Genomic DNA, 18,328 nt, shown 5'->3' with positions numbered 1-18,328 from the left:
TTATTTCTTATGGGAAAAATTGTTTGATACTCATTGTTTTTGGTACCAATCACACCTCCTAGAACCAATTAATTGTGAGTACTGAGGTACCACTGTATTAGGAATTAACACATTGCTTTAATACTGCTTCTAATCTTCTATCCTACTTTTAGGTACTGAATTGCATTGTATAACAGAATATTATATTTTAGCAGTATTCATGTTATTACAGACCAAAGAGATCAATATTAAACAATACAAATTATGGAATTAATGTAGCTTCTGGTTCTCAAATACTCAAGCTAACTGGAAATTAAGACTTCAAAAGAAAAGAAGCACCACAAAATACAAAAATAAAACGTAAGTTACATTTTTACTGTCATTTCAAAACTTTTTTCATATACAATCAAATATGGGAAACAGAAGAGCACAATTCTGCTGAATGGTTTACAAGTTGTTATCCAAAGAAACTTTCAGGTATGTCAAACCTTATATCCAGCTTTATCTATGAAATTTGACAGACTTTGTTATCCATGATTGTGTTTCTGAATGGTGGGAGAATCCCTGAATTTATACTGATGAGGCTCGATTTTAAACAATTTGAACTAGCATTCAAAACTCACAGTCAAACACTTGACTGAAGTAATATTTCCAACATTTACAAATGCACAGTTATATTGCAATCAAAAGAAGACAGATGTCAAAAACGAGCACACAACCCAAATTTCAGAACTGCAGCTGCTGTAGAAAGTATTGGACATATATGCAAGGACATTTGGGATCTCAGATTCTATGCACTTTATCACATCAGCAGCCATTAAAAAAATACTGCTAAAAGCAGTTATTCCTGCTTGTGCCTTTAGAATACAAAACTATGATTCAGTGCTTTATGAGAGATTCAACGTGCGTACTGAAAATAGTTACATACATGTAGCAAAGAGTGAGATCAATGACTCAAGTACTAAATAAGAAAATGCATAAAGACCTTGTATAACAGGACACAATTAGAACAAGATGGGAAATGACATTTTCATTTGTGACAAAGAATCAGAAACAAAAGCATGCAAATGACAAATCAGTATTATGAAGAGACTCTGAAGGCACGTTTCAGAAAGCACAATGATTTGCAATTAAAAGTTTCTTTAAAAGGAACTTGAAGTGCATTTTTAGCAATGTTCTTTGAACACAACTAAATGCTTAGTCCAAATATTTCATAGTATTCTCCTCAGTCAATATGGCTTTCAGCATATTTCAACTCCCAATTCAAGCCAAACACTAGAGAGGGTTTTGATGGCTGGGTTAGTAAAGGTTGACTGGGCTAACAAAATTTACTCGTCGGAGCCCACTGATCTTTTCTGTGTCCTCTTGCGTGGCAACCGTCTTGGGGAAGCTTTATCTGTAGTTTAAAAAAAATGAACAGCCCTTACTTAATGTTATGTGTTAAAGAAACATTCTTTGGCAGACAAAAGATACAGTATTTATTTAAAAAATTATTATGCAAACATCACACTCAAAAATATGGTATGCACTTGTTAGGAACATGCAACTGCTATCTGATATATACCTAAAATAATGGGAAACTAGATATCCAGTGCTTGCTCTGGTCTGGAAATGGGACAGCACTGAGTCAAGTCTTTTTGCCCAATTCATTTCCTCTACCTTCAACAGGGGTAATGTACTCTATGTTAAGTGAATATCAGGAAGAAGAATGCATGATGCCCTATTTTCCTCTGTAGCTCAGGGCAGTCAGTTCTAAAAATAATCTTCATATCCATATGTTTGAGAATATCCTATCTATACTTTGCACTAAGTAAAAAGGATGCTATAATACAGCAAAATATTGTTAGTCACTTGGAGCAAACAAAATGTACGCTAACATATTACACGTTTTTGGAAAAGCCAAATTAATATTCAAGGAGTCTATAGAGATTCTCAGTCATTCAGGTCATGGTTGTCCCAAAGGTGCTTTTTCAAGAAGCAACTGGACTTTCTGGTTTTTCTTTGAAGACGTTTCGTTTCTCAACCAAGAAGCTTCTTCTGCTCTAAGCTAAAAGCTCTGAGAAGTGAAACGTTTTCAAAGAAAAAACAGAAAGTCCAGTTGCCTCTTGAAAAAACACCTTTGGGACAATATTCAAGGAGCCACATAACATTTTGAACAGAAGTCTGAATGCAACCAATCATCTTATAATTTTGTATTTTTGTTTATCTAGCCACAATTAGTTTTTGGGCTGAGTTTTTCTTAAAGTTGGCAATTCACAATGCTGCAATAATAGCAGAATTTGTAATTAGCAGAATAAATCATGCTGACTAAATATGATAGCAGTCTTTTTCTGATAACCTGAGGAAAGTTGATGCATACTGCAGGAGTAGCTATCTAATTCCATCTGTTAACTCCCAGAACCAAATTGCTCCAAACCTACTTTGACATTGCATTCTGTCTGTTTTTATAACTCTTATCTATTACCCAGTATTTTGCCTAGCCATATACTCAACTTCATCACTGCTAGTTAGGATTCTCTCACAGAAAATGCTGTGCTAATTAATTTAGTTCTGGAAGCAACCAATTATTTGATGTTTGCACCAATTAACGCAGTGTTAGAGACTTTTCTTCTGTGTTAATTGCCCACATACTAGCCTAACAAAAACATAAATACCAAGTTCAGTCAACCTAAATCTTTTCTATAATCTTTCAAAATGCATAATGAATTTCTACACACTAACATCCTTGATTTCATAATATAGAATTAATGTAAGATAATAATGTTAAATATGCCACAGAATTTCTGAAAATTGTTAGTGATTTTATTTAGTTCTTTTTAAAGAAAATTTTGAATTTTCGTTAGGAAATTATATATTAAACACTGTAGCAAACTAAATAAAACATTACAGAGGGGATTTCTAATTCTGAATTATGCTCAGGTGGTACATTAATGCACTTAAAAATTAAATAAAGGAATCCTGCCTGTTATTTTGCCAGTAAGTATCACTAAGCTAGCCTTCCCTAAATTGATGCCCTCCAACTCCTACACCTTAGCATTTCTGCCAGCACAAGAAATGTAATTAAAAATACATGAAAAGCACTGCCGAAGCTTCACTAAGCTATGATCCCTTTAGTTAGCTTATACTTTATTTAAGAAACAGTAAGTCTTACAGCAATACATATTACTTTCCCTGCAGAAATAACTTCTCTGTCATTTAAATTCTAATACAGTATGTAAAATTCAGAAATGAAAGACTACATTAAGAGATACTTTTATCATTGCATACTATTTATAAGCTTTGCACTGAATGAAAGCATATAGCAGTCTATATTTAAAATATTTTATATTTTAAAACAATCTATTCAGGGCATATACTACACTTAAGTTCCTTTACCTCCTCTAGAGAAGAGATCTGATATAACATTTTTCAAAGTATTTTGCCATTTTCTGATTTCCAATAAAAATGCTCACTGGATTAGCCAATTCAAATTTATGATCATGTGATTCACTTTAACAACCACATATTTCATTTAACAGACACAATGACTTACTTAATGACCATCATAAAAACAGTCATAAAATCAAGACTGGTACATGGTAATTCAACTAATGACCACAATGTCACAACCACGTATTCCAGGCTAAATTGTAGTTATAAATTGACAACTACTTGTAGAAATAAAATTTTGAACTATACAATTTGAGAGTGTTTTTTTTAAAATACAAATAAAGAAACAACATGGCTGTCAGCCAGTGAAGTATGCAATTTTCCTACTATGTACAATTTCAGAGAAAAGCAAAATAAAATACTGGTGTAGGCTTTCATAACTGGTATCTGTTGGACTTCAAGGTTTAGTGACCATGTTCTAGATCAAAGGTGTCAAACTCAATTTCATTGAGGGCCGCATCAGGGTTGTTTGACCTCGGGGGGGGGGGGGGGGGGCATGGCCAGTTCAATGTCACTCATGTCGGGGCGCCTGTGGTGGCTCGAGCGCTCTGCCAGCGAAAACAGCTCCCGAGTTCAGTTTTTGGCTGCGACGGCCTCCTGCAACTCTCTGCCAGTGAAAACAGAGCTTGGGAAGGGCCCTTCCAAGCTCTGTTTTCACTGGCAGAGGGTTGCAGGAGGCCGTCGCAGCCAAAAACTGAGCTCAGGAGCCCGTTTTCGCTGGCAGAGGCACTGCAGGCCGATCCTTCACTGTTACCAGGGCGGTCCTATGGGCCAGATCTAAGCATCCCATGGGCCGGATCTGGCCCTGGGGCCTTGAGTTTGACACCCCTGTTCTAGATAACAAATTTCCTGATATTTCACCAGCAACATAAGCAAGGTGCCTGTGAAGATGCCAGTTGCAGTTGTTGACAAAATGTTAGAAATCTGTTAGCTAGAAACCCTGAAGTCCAACACTATCCAAGGCAAAATAGTTTGGATGTAATTGATACATCTCTATCAGTGTAGTTTTAATACAGCCCAGAAAAAAATTGTAGTGGACTGTAATATCAGCCTTATAATTTACGTCCTTGGGTTATTAACCTATATATTTCTTGGCCCTTTCCTTCATCATATTAATTTCTGATGCAAGTCTGACAAATATCTATGGAGATTCTCAGTCATCCAGGTCATGGTTGTCACAACGATGATTTTTCAGCTCAGAGCTGAAGAAACTTCTTGGATGAGAAGCGAAACGTCTTCAAAGAAAAACAAGAAAGTCCAATTGCCTCTTGAAAAGGCACCTTTTGGTCTGACAAATATAGTTCCATCTTAAGTAAGCAAGAGGCTTACTTAAGTAATCAGAAATTAATGGGCTGGCATATATCAAGCATGTAATTCATGGCCATGCTCAAAAAAACACAGAAGTAAATCTCATAACATTATATAATTTCTAGAATGAACAGAAATAATTTTGAAGCCGAAAGAATGGGATGGGTATTCCAAAAGCATGCTGAAAGTAGTCCAACAAGACTGGAAGAGGGAATTATCTACTTTAAGGTCAAAATATTTCAACGTCTAATTGGATAATAAGATTTATTTAATACTCCAACAAAATATGCAGCAGCTATTTGCCAAGCTTGTATTAAAGTTGATGAAATCCATCAAACTTTAGTATTATCACTGCATGCAGTTATTATCTAATCAATCACCAGGAACAAATTCTCTGTGAAATTTTAAAAGCCTCAACCCAGTAAAGTGTATCTCACCTCTTCTACTTTGCACTGAAGGCAGAGAAAAACAAACAAAACAAGATGTTAACAAAGTTTATAAGAATTTTAAAAATGTAATGTATTTGAATTTATCTTTGAGTTAAATAGAAGCAGCAAAATTTAACAACCCACAATGTCCTCAAATCTACAGAGGCTACATCATCAATACTTGTGGAATTACAGAGATAGACACAATGCCACTAATGATGCCGTTCTGACTAATGGAATCTTAACATTCTAAATCTGCTCTTGACAGAAGGGAAATCTCCAAAACACAAAGGAAAGGAAAGGGGAGGAAAACAGGAAATTCTGTTGCATTTTTTCAACACTGAATATAGTCTAAAGCTTTGCCCAACTGCACTTGCCATTAAATACATTTACTGAAAACAGTCTAATGTATTTAAAAAGTCAATTTGGAAGTCAATTTTCCACTGAGAGATACACTTTTTTATAATGTAAATAAATTTACCACAGAAAACCTGTCTTGATACTTACTGATCTGATTTAAAGTTTCTTGAGGAATCCAACTCATGTCAACATCATTCTGATTAGAGGTTCCCATCTCTACTTTTTGAGCTGGTCTTTTTCTCTGAGGGGATTAGAAACAAAAGTAATAAATAAAATATTATCATCTATAAAGTCACTAACAAAGACTTAAATTATTTGGGCATGATACCCAATAAATGAAATAAGCATTATCCAACCATTAAAACAGATATATTAATTAAAAATCCACTTTTATAATAGCTATTTTATTGTTTCCCTTTCATCGTTTATCATTTAAAATATCTTTCAAATATAAAAAGGCTTCTTTGAAGTGCTGTGGCTATTAAATTATTGATGTCAGTGGAAGATATTCAACTTGTAATATTTTTTACAGTTCTAGTAACTGTAATTTTTAGACAAAAAGGTGTTGACTTGACTGAATTTTTCAGTATTTTCAGCACTGAGCAGCATAGATACAATTAGTTCTCTAATTAAGCCTATCTTAATTTTCCTGTATGTACATTTTATTAAAGATTTGTTAAGGAAAGCACTAGCAAGCCAGATGATATCATCATTCTTCTATGGAATTTGGAGTAAGGCAGAATTCTCCAATGTTTACAGCTTTGCGAACTTGAGGTGGGGGGGTGGGGGGAGAAGGGATGGTTTGCATGAGTGAGGATATGCGCATACGTGTGCACTCACGCTTGCCAGCCATTTTCAGGGCCCAGTTGCAAAGTGGGCCATGGCCCACAGCTTGGAGGTCCTGGAGTAAGGAATACAAATTTCACGGTCCTACACCAATCCACATAATGCTAGACCATCCTCTCGGCTCAAAAGAAACAAGGACAGTATTCTATGGTCAGGGGAAAGACTAATTAAAAATAGCTACTTACCTTCCTAGATTCCAACAATTGATGTAGACCAACAATGACAAGTAGGCCAAGTCCCGCCAGGAACATATACATAAAGATCCTTATTTAGAAAGATGGGAAAGTCTAATAAGATTTCAATCCTTTTAAGACAAACATTTTTAATGAACTCAAAGTCCTAAGGACCTTATTCACTTCTTAGGTCCAACAAGTTCAAATTATAGTTGGAATGCCTGGATTATTCTATAATAAATTAATATATGATATCACTATCTAAATAACCTTGGTGAGACAACCAGCTGCTAATCGCAATCAGTGTTTGATTTAATATACAAATAATGAAGGATGTACAATGTTATAGTTTCTTAGTGTTTGTGATAGCAAGTTGATTTTTCTCTCTCTGTCTCCAGGGTTTGGTGATTAAAAAACAAGGAAAATCTTAACCTTTTCAAAACCTAAATGAATACGTATGTTCTTTTATAATAGCATAAAAAATCTGGTTATCACCATTACAAAAATTAGTTAGCAGAATAATTAATCTTACGTTTCACCATCTAATCCATCTTCTTTTTCAATAATTGTAACAGTTTGATTGAAAACAGCATCTTGAAAGAAATTCCCCTAAAATGAAACATATTAAAAAGGCTATCAGATTCAGGCCATCAGATGGCATTGTTACTTAATCTTATCCAAAACAATTTCTTAGTAACTGCTGTGGCTTTTTCTCAGTCACTGCTGTGACTCCAGAAAAAAAGTGTATTCCTTGCACTTGTTTCTAGTTTTTCTGCAAAATAAATTATATACATATATTTATAGTATAAATATACCTATATTTATACTTGGATATATAGACAGACAGACATAGATACAGATGCAAAGTATGAATAATATTTGTTAACTATTTGAGATTGCCAATCTTTTTGCAGTCAAACTTTTAAAGTTATTTTTTCAGCTGTCAAATGTTTCAATGAGAGAATTACTCGTATCACTATAGAAGATAAGATTTTCAAATCATTTTAATATTTCCCCTAAATATTAAAATACAATAGCTATTTTTGGTGAATGGAATAGGTTTATAACTACATTGACCTTAGTAGATGTTTAATATTCTTAATTTAGTGGAAGACTGAACATTATTTAGCAGCTTACTATCAAATTCTAGTGATGTATTTTTTTAGCCTGAAGAGAGAGCTGAATGCTGAATGAGGCTTACAGGTTGTACAGTATTGCCTTATAATAGCAGCTCTTAATACCTCAGATTTTGACTTTTTAAAACAGTCTTTCTCTTCAAGCCACAGCAGTTACTAAGAAATTGTTTTGGATAAGATTAAGAAAACAAATAAACTTTCTACTGGAATGCTGGTCAGGTGAGGAAAATACAGTAACAAAAGAAGTAATAAATAGAATATTCAGTAAATACTCTCAATAAAATATGCCTCCATAGTGATCAAAAGAAGATTTAAAATATGCAAGCATAAAGATAAACTGACATGGATATTATTGGATGAGGCAAACATGGAATTTTGAAATGCACTGTCCTATTATCTTTCTCAAAATGCATTGTTCTATGTAGCTAATATCTAACATAATATCTTTATTAATCTAATCCAAATAGGCTACAAAACAAGTCAAAACCTATAATATTCAAAAATCATCCTAATATATGATAGCAGAACTAGCAGCACAAATCTTTATACAAGACAACAGAACTAGCAGCATAGCTCCCCAAGGATTAAGAGAGACTAACTAGCCGACCAATTTCTACATTAATATCAGGTGACATTGCCACAAAAACACAAATACTAAATGAATATCTTTACCTTACAGATAGCCAAATCCCATATCCTCACTTACATTTTGATCTTTGTAATTCAAATTGATAACCAGTCCAAAGGGACGGCCACCCATAGGCTCTGCAGGAATGAAGGAATATTCAAACGTGGCTTGTCTCTGTGGTGGAACAACTGTGTTCAGAGGAAGAGCAGTGAAATTCTGAATAAAAAACTGATAATCTTGTGGGTACCGGAATGAAGCATCTAGTGATTCTATGATGAAGTCTTCTGTACCCTTATTAGTAAAACCTACTAAAAACTTCACAATGTTGTTTGCTGGAAAATCTAGGAGGGGGAAAGAATGAAAATTTTTAGTGTTACATTTTTAAATTGTAATTTAAAAAACAAAATAGGTAAAATAAGCTGGCATGATGTAGAATTCAAAGTATGTTTTACCTTCTCCTTTCACAAACAAGATTGTTGTATCAGCATTAGGTGATGCTTTAGGTTCTCCTGATAGGTCATCTTCCTCTTTCTCTTCTGTCTAATATAAAATAATGTTTGAAAAGCCTATGAGAAACAGTGAAGCAATGAATACCCAGAATATATAAGTTTTATTGTATATTCCCACATAAAAGTACTTCAATATACAAAAACATTAATTTCCATCAAACCTACGGTTTTTAAAGATATAATTACAAAAATGATATTTCGGTTTCAAACTGTGTTCTGGACAACACAAAATTTCCACAAGAATATGACTGGATTTGGTGAAAACCAAAGGATCCCTCAAAAGAAGTTTACCCAAAAGTAGCCAATTTTCAATAACAGTGTTCTACTTGGTCATCAGGGATTCTGAGAAATTTTGTTTTTGACAGGTTGTTTGGAGAATGTTTGAAAACCCTTGGCCTAGCCCTAGATGATGAACTAGGTACATATTTTGTAATGAAACAGGCATAGACTATAACTAAGTCAAATTGATTAGATATTCCTAAACCAGATGACAAGATTGTTAAAACTGAAAATTTGCTGCAGTTAGCTCGATAACATTGAATATATTAGTATTTAATTGAGCGGTTCCTTAAAACTCGGTTGTAATCCAAATTGAGTAGCCAGTGGTCTAAAAGTAGTATTGATGTCCTGAACCAAATGGGATCAAATTAATTATATTTAACTCTATTAAGAGGTATTTATTTTATGAGTACTGCCTACCTCTGTATCAGAAATCATTGTAAGGTAATTGAACCCAAGTAGTTAAACTCATAAAGCATATTTAATGCTGTTTCATCAAATCAGACTTTTAGATTTATTACATTATAACATTTGGCATTATATGTATAATTATATTTGTCTCACTATAGCTGCATAATGCTTCTTAATAACTAAGTGACATATTTCAGCTAGGAAAACTACTTAGTACAGTATATTCTATTTCAGTTGGGGCCCACAAACAATTGTGACAATATTAACATTCTTGGTAACCTATCTATTGTTCAAATAGTGCTGATAGGAAACATCAGCATGAAATTTTAAAAATGTTGTAGCCATACCAATTCTGTGGGTTCGTCTTCTTCAACTTCAGCTTCATCATCTTCATCTTCAACTACTGTATCTTCTATCGCTTCTTCATCTTCAGTAGCATCTTGGGCAGCCACAAGCAAGCCAGAACCTAGAGACATGAGAATGAAAGTTTGCTCTAATTGGAAAAAGCACTAGAAAACAATTCAAAAGGAGCAAGTTTTTTTTTAATCAAACTACTCTCAAAAGTATGCAACAATTAATATATATTTAAGTAGTAATTATTATACAAGATACCACATTATTTCATTTATGTTACTGTAGTTCTATTGCAGTTTGAAATTACAGTACTGAAATGACTTCACAGTACAGATAGTCCTTGAGTTAGGACCATTTGTTCAGTAATCATTCAAAGTTACAACAATGTTGAACAAGTGGGGCTTATGACAGCTCAAGGGTTCTGGCTGTCACAGCATCCCAAGGGCACATGTTGGGATGTAGGGGCTTGGTGCCCAGCTCACGATTATACTGTGGCAATCAGCTATGGTCATGAGATCATTATTTCTGACATTCCCTGCCAGCTTCCCATAAATGACAGCAACCAGGAATGCCGGAATTGAATCTGGAGCTCCGTTATAGGCTGCAGATATCTTCCAGCAGGCATCTGAAGGCAAAACGGAAGCCGGGGCAATGCATGCAAGTGGCGGCAAGCAGCCACAAAAGGCAAGGCAGGTGTCAGGGTGTGCGAGGCCTAGTAAGTAGGGCAGCTCCCCCCCCCCCATTCCTACCCTAGCTTATTTTTTTACCTGTGTGCCTCGCCCCCCCCCGAGTGGGTGGGATCTTAATTAGGGCTAATGTTGTGGGTGGGGTTTAATTTGATCGCATGCGTTAAAAAACATGATAGGGCTTCTTTTCAAGGTGGGTCATCTTTTTGGAGAAACACAGTACTGTTACTACTATTATTGGAAATTTTATATGGGCTACCCATTTTACATATCCAATTTTGGATAGCAAACAACAATCCACAAAATTACCCAATAAAACCTCCAGCAACAAACAAAAAGCAAGAATACAGTAATGATACAGTAACTGAGATACCATACCCAAACGGTATCCATAACAAAACCATACCTATATAGGCTTCCTCTGATATCCAAGCTCAGTACTTGGAGGAATAGCCAGGTCTTCAAGGCCTTCTAGAATAGCCAGAACCTCAAAGCCTTCTGGAAGGTCTGAATCTCAAGGAGACGGCTTTTCCAAAAAGCAGGCGTGTTTCCCAGGTCCCACCAGATGAAATTGTTTAATAGAAAGGAGCTAGAGTATATGTAGCCTGTGAGATCTGATGAAACCGACTGAAATGCACAGAAATAGGCAGTCCCACAAGTAATCTAATCCTTTGTCAGCTAGGGCTTTAAAGGTGACAACCAGCATTTTGAATTCCGCCTAGACACATACTGGGATCCAAATATAGTTTGCGCAATACCTATGTAGCATGGATTAATATTGCCCAGAACAGCTGCATTCTCTGAAATTTCAGAGTATTTTTCAAGATAAATTCTATGCAACCCCATTGCAATAATCCAATGTAAAATGAATAAAGCATGAGAGACAGCAAACATAGTCTTCTGGCTCAAGAATGGACACAACTGGTGCAGAAAGTGGATTTGTGCTAAAGCTCCCCACCCCCCAGACTGCCAGGTGCTCTTTGAGCTGAGCCATGAATTCTGGAGGACTCCTAAATTGTAACTCTAACCAACTCTATTCAGAGAGGGTGCTATGCACTGAGAGCTAAAGCTAAACAAACCTCAACCAAATCCAGTGGATGACCTTGCCCAGAAGTTTCATTGAGTATTAAACAGGAGTGGGGAGAAAGCGAAGTTCTGAGGCACCCGTGTAAGAAATCTCTGCCCCTACCAACCAACGCTGACTGGAACTGGCCCTGGAGGAGACTCACCTCAACCCACTATTCTGCTGTCTTCTACTCCTAACCTTCTAAGGCAGTCCAGAAGAATACACTAAATAACAAAAGCTGCTGAAAGATTAGGAGGACAAAGATGACTACATCACCAAAGCTCATCCATCAGTGCAACCAATGCTATCTTGGCATCATAGTCCACTGTGAATCTTGACTAAAAAGACTCCAGAAATCTGCTTTTCCCAGGGACCTTAAACTGTGCACTTAATACCTTCCCAACAACTTTTCCTAAAAAGAAGGCTGAAGAAAAAAGTTGTACAGTACTAAACTATTAGATCCAAGGATAACTTTTTAGGGGATGGATCATCACCTCTTCAGATCAGCCTCAAGCACAGCTCAAATGACCAGTATTGCTTCTAAGCGCCATATAATCCAGACGTTTTCTTAGAAAATAAAAATTATTTAACATAAAAATTTTAGCTCAATGGTTTTTAAAACTTTCTATTATATACATATCATGTAATTAGGCATTATCTACCAATGATAACTATTTTGTGAGGGTGTCCTTTTTATGATCTCAAAATGTACAGAAAAATATGATTCCTACGAACTTGTTTGCCAAAATTAGGCATAGCATTAAATGAAAAAAATGCAATAAAGAATTTTAAGACATCTACAAATAAGAGGGGCCAAAGCAAATTTGTCTGTAGGGAAAAGAAACAATCAAATTTCCCTTTCTCTTATGACATTAATTTGAAAAAAAAATCTAGTCCACCAAGCAGGCACTGCTGAAAAATTTCAGTACATTTCAATTTGACTAATGAAATCTGAAGGTCAATAATTTAATTTTCAATGTATTGAGCAGAACATTTATTTATTTAAATTTATTTATTAAATTTATTTATTTATTTAATTTATTTGCTGCCCATCTCATTTGGAAAGTATTCTGGGCGGTTTACAGCACCTAACATATATCAGCAGTAGCTTCAAAATGCTGAGCTTTCGTAAAACCCCTAAGAAATCTGCTTTTCCCAGGGACCTTAAACTGTGCACTTAATACCTTCCCAACAACTTTTCCTAAAAAGAAGGCTGAAGAAAAAAGTTGTACAGTACTAAACTATTAGATCCAAGGATAACTTTTTAGGGGATGGATCATCACCTCTTCAGATCAGCCTCAAGCACAGCTCAAATGACCAGTATTGCTTCTAAGCGCCATATAATCCAGACGTTTTCTTAGAAAATAAAAATTATTTAACATAAAAATTTTAGCTCAATGGTTTTTAAAACTTTCTATTATATACATATCATGTAATTAGGCATTATCTACCAATGATAACTATTTTGTGAGGGTGTCCTTTTTATGATCTCAAAATGTACAGAAAAATATGATTCCTACGAACTTGTTTGCCAAAATTAGGCATAGCATTAAATGAAAAAAATGCAATAAAGAATTTTAAGACATCTACAAATAAGAGGGGCCAAAGCAAATTTGTCTGTAGGGAAAAGAAACAATCAAATTTCCCTTTCTCTTATGACATTAATTTGAAAAAAAAATCTAGTCCACCAAGCAGGCACTGCTGAAAAATTTCAGTACATTTCAATTTGACTAATGAAATCTGAAGGTCAATAATTTAATTTTCAATGTATTGAGCAGAACATTTATTTATTTAAATTTATTTATTAAATTTATTTATTTATTTAATTTATTTGCTGCCCATCTCATTTGGAAAGTATTCTGGGCGGTTTACAGCACCTAACATATATCAGCAGTAGCTTCAAAATGCTGAGCTTTCGTAAAACCCCTAATAAAGCATTAAAGGACAGAAATATATTGAAATATGTAAAATATTTTATTTCCCAGATTAAACTATTTTATTTATTTACTTCTAGTTACTGTTTGAACCAAATATTCTTTAATGTTTTTCTGCAAAGAAGCAGAATAGGCATCTAAATCTTCAGCTCATTTCAGATTTTTTTAAAAAGCCTCTCTAGTATGTATTTTAGAAAGAATGATGATGTGGCATCACAATATAGGATACTGAACATCTATTAAGGCAGCCAGACAAGTCTCAAAAATTTAGGGTTCTGGTAACTTCTACTCTTCTGGTATAAATAGTTACTGTCAAGGGGAAAAAAGCTTGAATAATGTTTGATGGCTAAAAGAAAATGAAATCCTCTAGCATTCATTTGTGGTATTAAGTTAATTCTCAGTCAGAAGAGCTTGCTTTGGAAAATAACTAAAGGACATAATATAGGTATTCTACTATAACTACAGTGATTCAAGCAAATCCCTGAGCAAATTTTGTCAGTATTCCTATTTAACCTAGGCAAAACTAAGATTTTTTAAATGTGACCTCTACTCCCTTAAGTCTTTTTTTTATTCCCAAAGTTCCGACCCCATAGTCTGACCCGAGAACAGCCAATAACCTTGACATAAAAAAATAATGAACCAATAAATGTACATATGATAAATAGAAAAGATGTTGGGCTGTGATGGTTATGTCAATTAAAATATTAACCTGCATGGCAAGTTGGTCATAGTAAAAATATGTATATATAAAACCCAATTTTGTAATAATTCTCTCTCTCTGATATCTGATATATAATTCAGAAAAAAGTTAAAATATTCATGATAAGACACCTGCAGCTACACCTAGACAACCCTGGTTGATCTTGAAAAGCAGAAAGATCAGAACTAGATGGAAGACTGCCAGAAAATCCAAGACTGGAGGCTAGATTGAAAAACAAAATATCTGCAGAGAAAGGAACCAGACACCTTTACCACGAAAACAACACTGTCACCAAGACTTGAGTTCAACTTTAAGAGCATTTTACTTAAAAAAAAATATTGAGATCATATAATATGCAGAGTTGCTATGTCATAAGAAGAAATAACTCTACTGCTTTATTAGTCATTGGTTTAGCTCATTCAACAATTTATTACTGCTTCCAGAATGGTGTTATATTATGCTTTTGCTTCTCCATATGCGTATACATATATAACACAAAGTCAACTATTCAACATTACAGCACCTGTATGGGTTATTTACTATTTTTAAACAAAAGTGAAGGTCTGGAAGATGTTTTATGTTGTTTAGGTAACTACAAATAATTTGTAAGAGACTACACATAGCATGTTGTCAGCATTTTCAGGTAAGCAATACATAGTAACTGACACTGTAGCCATGTGCAAAAAGAGCTTAACTCTGACAACAGGGCGAAGACACTTTGTCCTCCAACCTTATTTTCCTTCAGATGTATTACCCTACAGAGTCACAGCCACCATGTTAGCCCAGTAAAATGAAAATATAGTCCAAAAGATCTGGAGAATGACAAAACTACCCTGTTTCCCCCAAAATAAGACATCCCCTGATAATAAGCCCAATCGGGCTTTTGAGTGCATGGCAATAAGGCCAAGCGCTTATTTCAGGGTTCAAAAAAATATAAGGCAGGGACTTATTTTCAGGAAACACGATACCAAAGAGTGAATATGAGTTAGTACTGGAATCAGGTTCAATTCACATAACTTCAGCAACTTTTTCTGAAATTTTACCTCCTTGCCCAGGCTACCTCTCAGCATGCCTAGAGTATTAGCTACAAGCACCTGCAGCAATACTGCTTTTCGGTTGATATTGAATAGAATTCTTAAGTCTGCCATATTTCATAATATACAAACTGGTGCCAGTTATTAAAATTATTTCAAGAAAACTGGACCGAACAGTGCAAATGTTACAGAAAGTACAAGTTAGCATTTTTTTAAAAAAATTCTATTAGGATGAAAAGAATTTAACAAATTGCTTGGGTACTTAATACCTACCCAACAAACTGTTGGCTAAAATCCTGAAAACATTATTTCTATTTGCTGTTTGTATTTCAACCCCTCTCATCTTTTTTAATTATTTTTTTTAAAAAACCGACAGAAGCTATTTGATAGCTGCTCAATAGCCAGAACGGTACGTTACTTGAATTACCATTTAAGTTTTCTGGGGCGATTTCGGGCTAAAGACGAGCACAATGACTTCAGAGAAACTGCATGCGGTTTCAAGAGAAGGAAGGAAAAAGCAATCACAGCAATATCGGGGCGTTAAGCAACACACACACACACACACACTCCTGTCAACAATTAAAGCAGTGTGTTTGTATGTTTGGGGTGGGGGGGAATCGCCTTCGGCTTAAGCATGTGTCACTTTTGTCAGCCCTCAACAAGCGAGCAGAAGCCGCACCAGACTTTTAACTACACTTAAGTTCCAAGTTACTCATGAAAATCAGGGGTGTCGGCGGAGAGATCTGACACGTCAGCCCCGAGCGGGGGAGGGGTGCAGGGCAGACCACCATCACTACCACCCCCAGACCACGGACAGAGCACCGAGGCGGAGCGGAGTCTCTCCCGCTTTCCGACGATCCACCGACTCGAGAAATCTCCTCACGCGCCGTTCCCATTTCAAACTGGCGACACCCCCCCCCCCCACCGCCCCGTCCCACGCGCCAACGGCAGCCTGCAACGGTCGCCCTCCGACAGTCGTGTCGGTTCAGCCCTCGCTCCTTCTCTCTCTGTCTCTCTCTCTCACCTGGGCCAGATCTGGCGCCGCCGCCGAGGAGGAGGACGGCGGGGAAGGCCAGCAGCACCAGGACCAACAGTTGGGGCAGGGACCGCCTCATGGTCGCGAACCAACTAGCGCCCTTCGGTGGCAGTTTCTACTTTTCTCCTGCCACTAAGCAATGGCGCTAAGCTTCCATCCGGCCGACGTCCCGCCTTCCTTACGCCGTGACGTCCTGACGCCACCGGGCAGGCACGCAAGACCGGTTAAACCCCGCCTTTTTCTTCCAGCGGAACGGGGTAGGGCAGACGTGTCTTCCCCTGGAAGGAGGAGGGAGAGGCACGTGACGCAAAGTCTCCCCCCCCTCCCCCGGTAGGAGGCTTCCTCAAGAACGCGTGGCTGTCCGCAGGTGCTCATGCGCAGTGGGCTCTCTCGTAAGCTTTCTCTGCTCTTGCTGGTTCCTTTACGCCGCATTTCTTTACCTTCGGCGATCTTCGCGCAGCGCACGCGCGTAGCTTTGCCCTGTGCTGTACTGTAGAGGTCGCGGTAGCATTTAAACTTCGGGGCTTTCGGAAAAAAAAAACCACCACGCTGGCAGATTTGTTCCACGAAAATATATATTTATTTATTTACATGCCGGTGTATATATCATGTAAGCCACCGTTGAAAGGAAGAAAAAAGAAGTTTAATACAACAAGGTAAAGGTTCCCCTCATACATATGTGCTAGTCGTTCCCGACTCTAGGGGGCAGTGCTCATCCCAGTTTCAAAGCCGAAGAGCCAGCGCTGGCCAAAGACGTCTCCGTGGTCATGTGGCCAGCATGACTAAACGCCAAAGGCGCCCAGAACGCTTTACCTTCCCACCAAAGGTGGTCCCTATTTTTCTACTTGCATTTTTTACGTGCTTTCCAACTGCTAGGTTGGCAGAAGCTGGGACAAGTAATGGGAGCTCACCCTGTTACGCGGCACTAGGAATTCGAACCGCTGAACTGCCGAACTTTCGATTGATAACCTCAGTGTCTTAGCCACTGAGCCACACATATAATACACACATACATATGTGTGTGTGTGTGTGTGTATGCAACTGCGATGATCTAATCCACATTGATTTTACTGAAGATACCGTCAAAAGGGCACTACACAAACTAAAGCCATCTCTATCTATTGGTCCTGATGGTATATGTGCCTACTTTCTAAAAAAGCTCTCCTCCGCCATAGCTGAACATCTAAGCACCATCTATGAAGTATCTTTTAGAATGAACTCCTTGCCTGACCTATGGTGATTAGCAACAGTCATACCTATCTTCAAAAAAGGTGAGCCCGGCCTTGTTGAGAATTATAGACCAATCTCCCTTTGCTGCATCACCTGTAATGTCATGGAATCCATCATAAACCAATACATCACCCTCCACTTAGTGACAAATAACCTACTCTCTAATAAGCAATTTGGTTTCAGGAAAAATTTCTCATGTAATCTGCAACTCATACACTGCAAAAACTCAACCAGGGTAAAGCAATAGATGCAATCTACATAGACTTCTGCAGAGCCTTTGATTCAGTGGTACATGACAAACTTCTGTTAAAACTAAGTTCTTACGGCATTTCTGGATCTTTGCACAAGTGGATAGCTACATTCCTATCAAACAGGCAACAAGTAGTTAAAATTGGAAACGCTATATCAAACCCCGCACCAGTTATCAGTGGTGTTCCCCAAGGCAGCTTTCTAGGACCAGCACTCTTTCTGCTTTATATAAACGACCTTTGTGATCATATTATAAGCAGCTGCGTCCTCTTTGCCGACAATGTAAAACTTTTTAATACCACAGACAATTCTACTACCCTACAAAATGACCTAGATTATGTATCTGAATGGTCAAACAATTGGCAACTCCAAATCTCAGCTAACAGTCCTGCACATTGGCAATAAAAATCAGAACATCAAATACAAGCTGGGCGGAAACGATCTAAAAGATGACCCACACTCTGTCAAGGACCTAGGAGTACTCATTTCAAAAGATCTAAGCCCCAGAGCTCACTGTAACAACATTGCTAAAAAGGTATTAAGAGTTGTCAAC

The 18,328-nt window shown here is 36.8% G+C and overlaps 1 protein-coding gene across 1 annotated transcript; it reads right to left on the bottom strand.

Annotated features, from left to right (window-relative positions):
• Positions 1-333: 333 nt before the first annotated feature.
• Positions 334-16,468, bottom strand: SSR1 (signal sequence receptor subunit 1). Its single transcript, XM_070940718.1, has 8 exons — positions 16,285-16,468; positions 9,834-9,952; positions 8,740-8,827; positions 8,366-8,628; positions 7,056-7,132; positions 6,536-6,614; positions 5,652-5,745; positions 334-1,375 (listed from the first exon to the last, which is right to left on the bottom strand). The coding sequence occupies exons 1-8, from the start codon at positions 16,373-16,375 to the stop codon at positions 1,308-1,310; spliced, it is 879 nt and encodes a 292-aa protein (XP_070796819.1). The 5' UTR covers positions 16,376-16,468; the 3' UTR covers positions 334-1,307.
• Positions 16,469-18,328: the final 1,860 nt, after the last annotated feature.

The sequence above is a fragment of the Pituophis catenifer genome, unplaced genomic scaffold (genome assembly GCF_029215685.1).
Source record: "Pituophis catenifer annectens isolate HBS135680 unplaced genomic scaffold, rPitCat1.0.hap2 SCAF_3, whole genome shotgun sequence".
NCBI classification, from domain to species: Eukaryota; Metazoa; Chordata; class Lepidosauria; order Squamata; family Colubridae; genus Pituophis; species Pituophis catenifer.
Note: the sequence above shows the minus strand (reverse complement) of the source record. Positions and strands in the feature narration are given on the sequence as shown.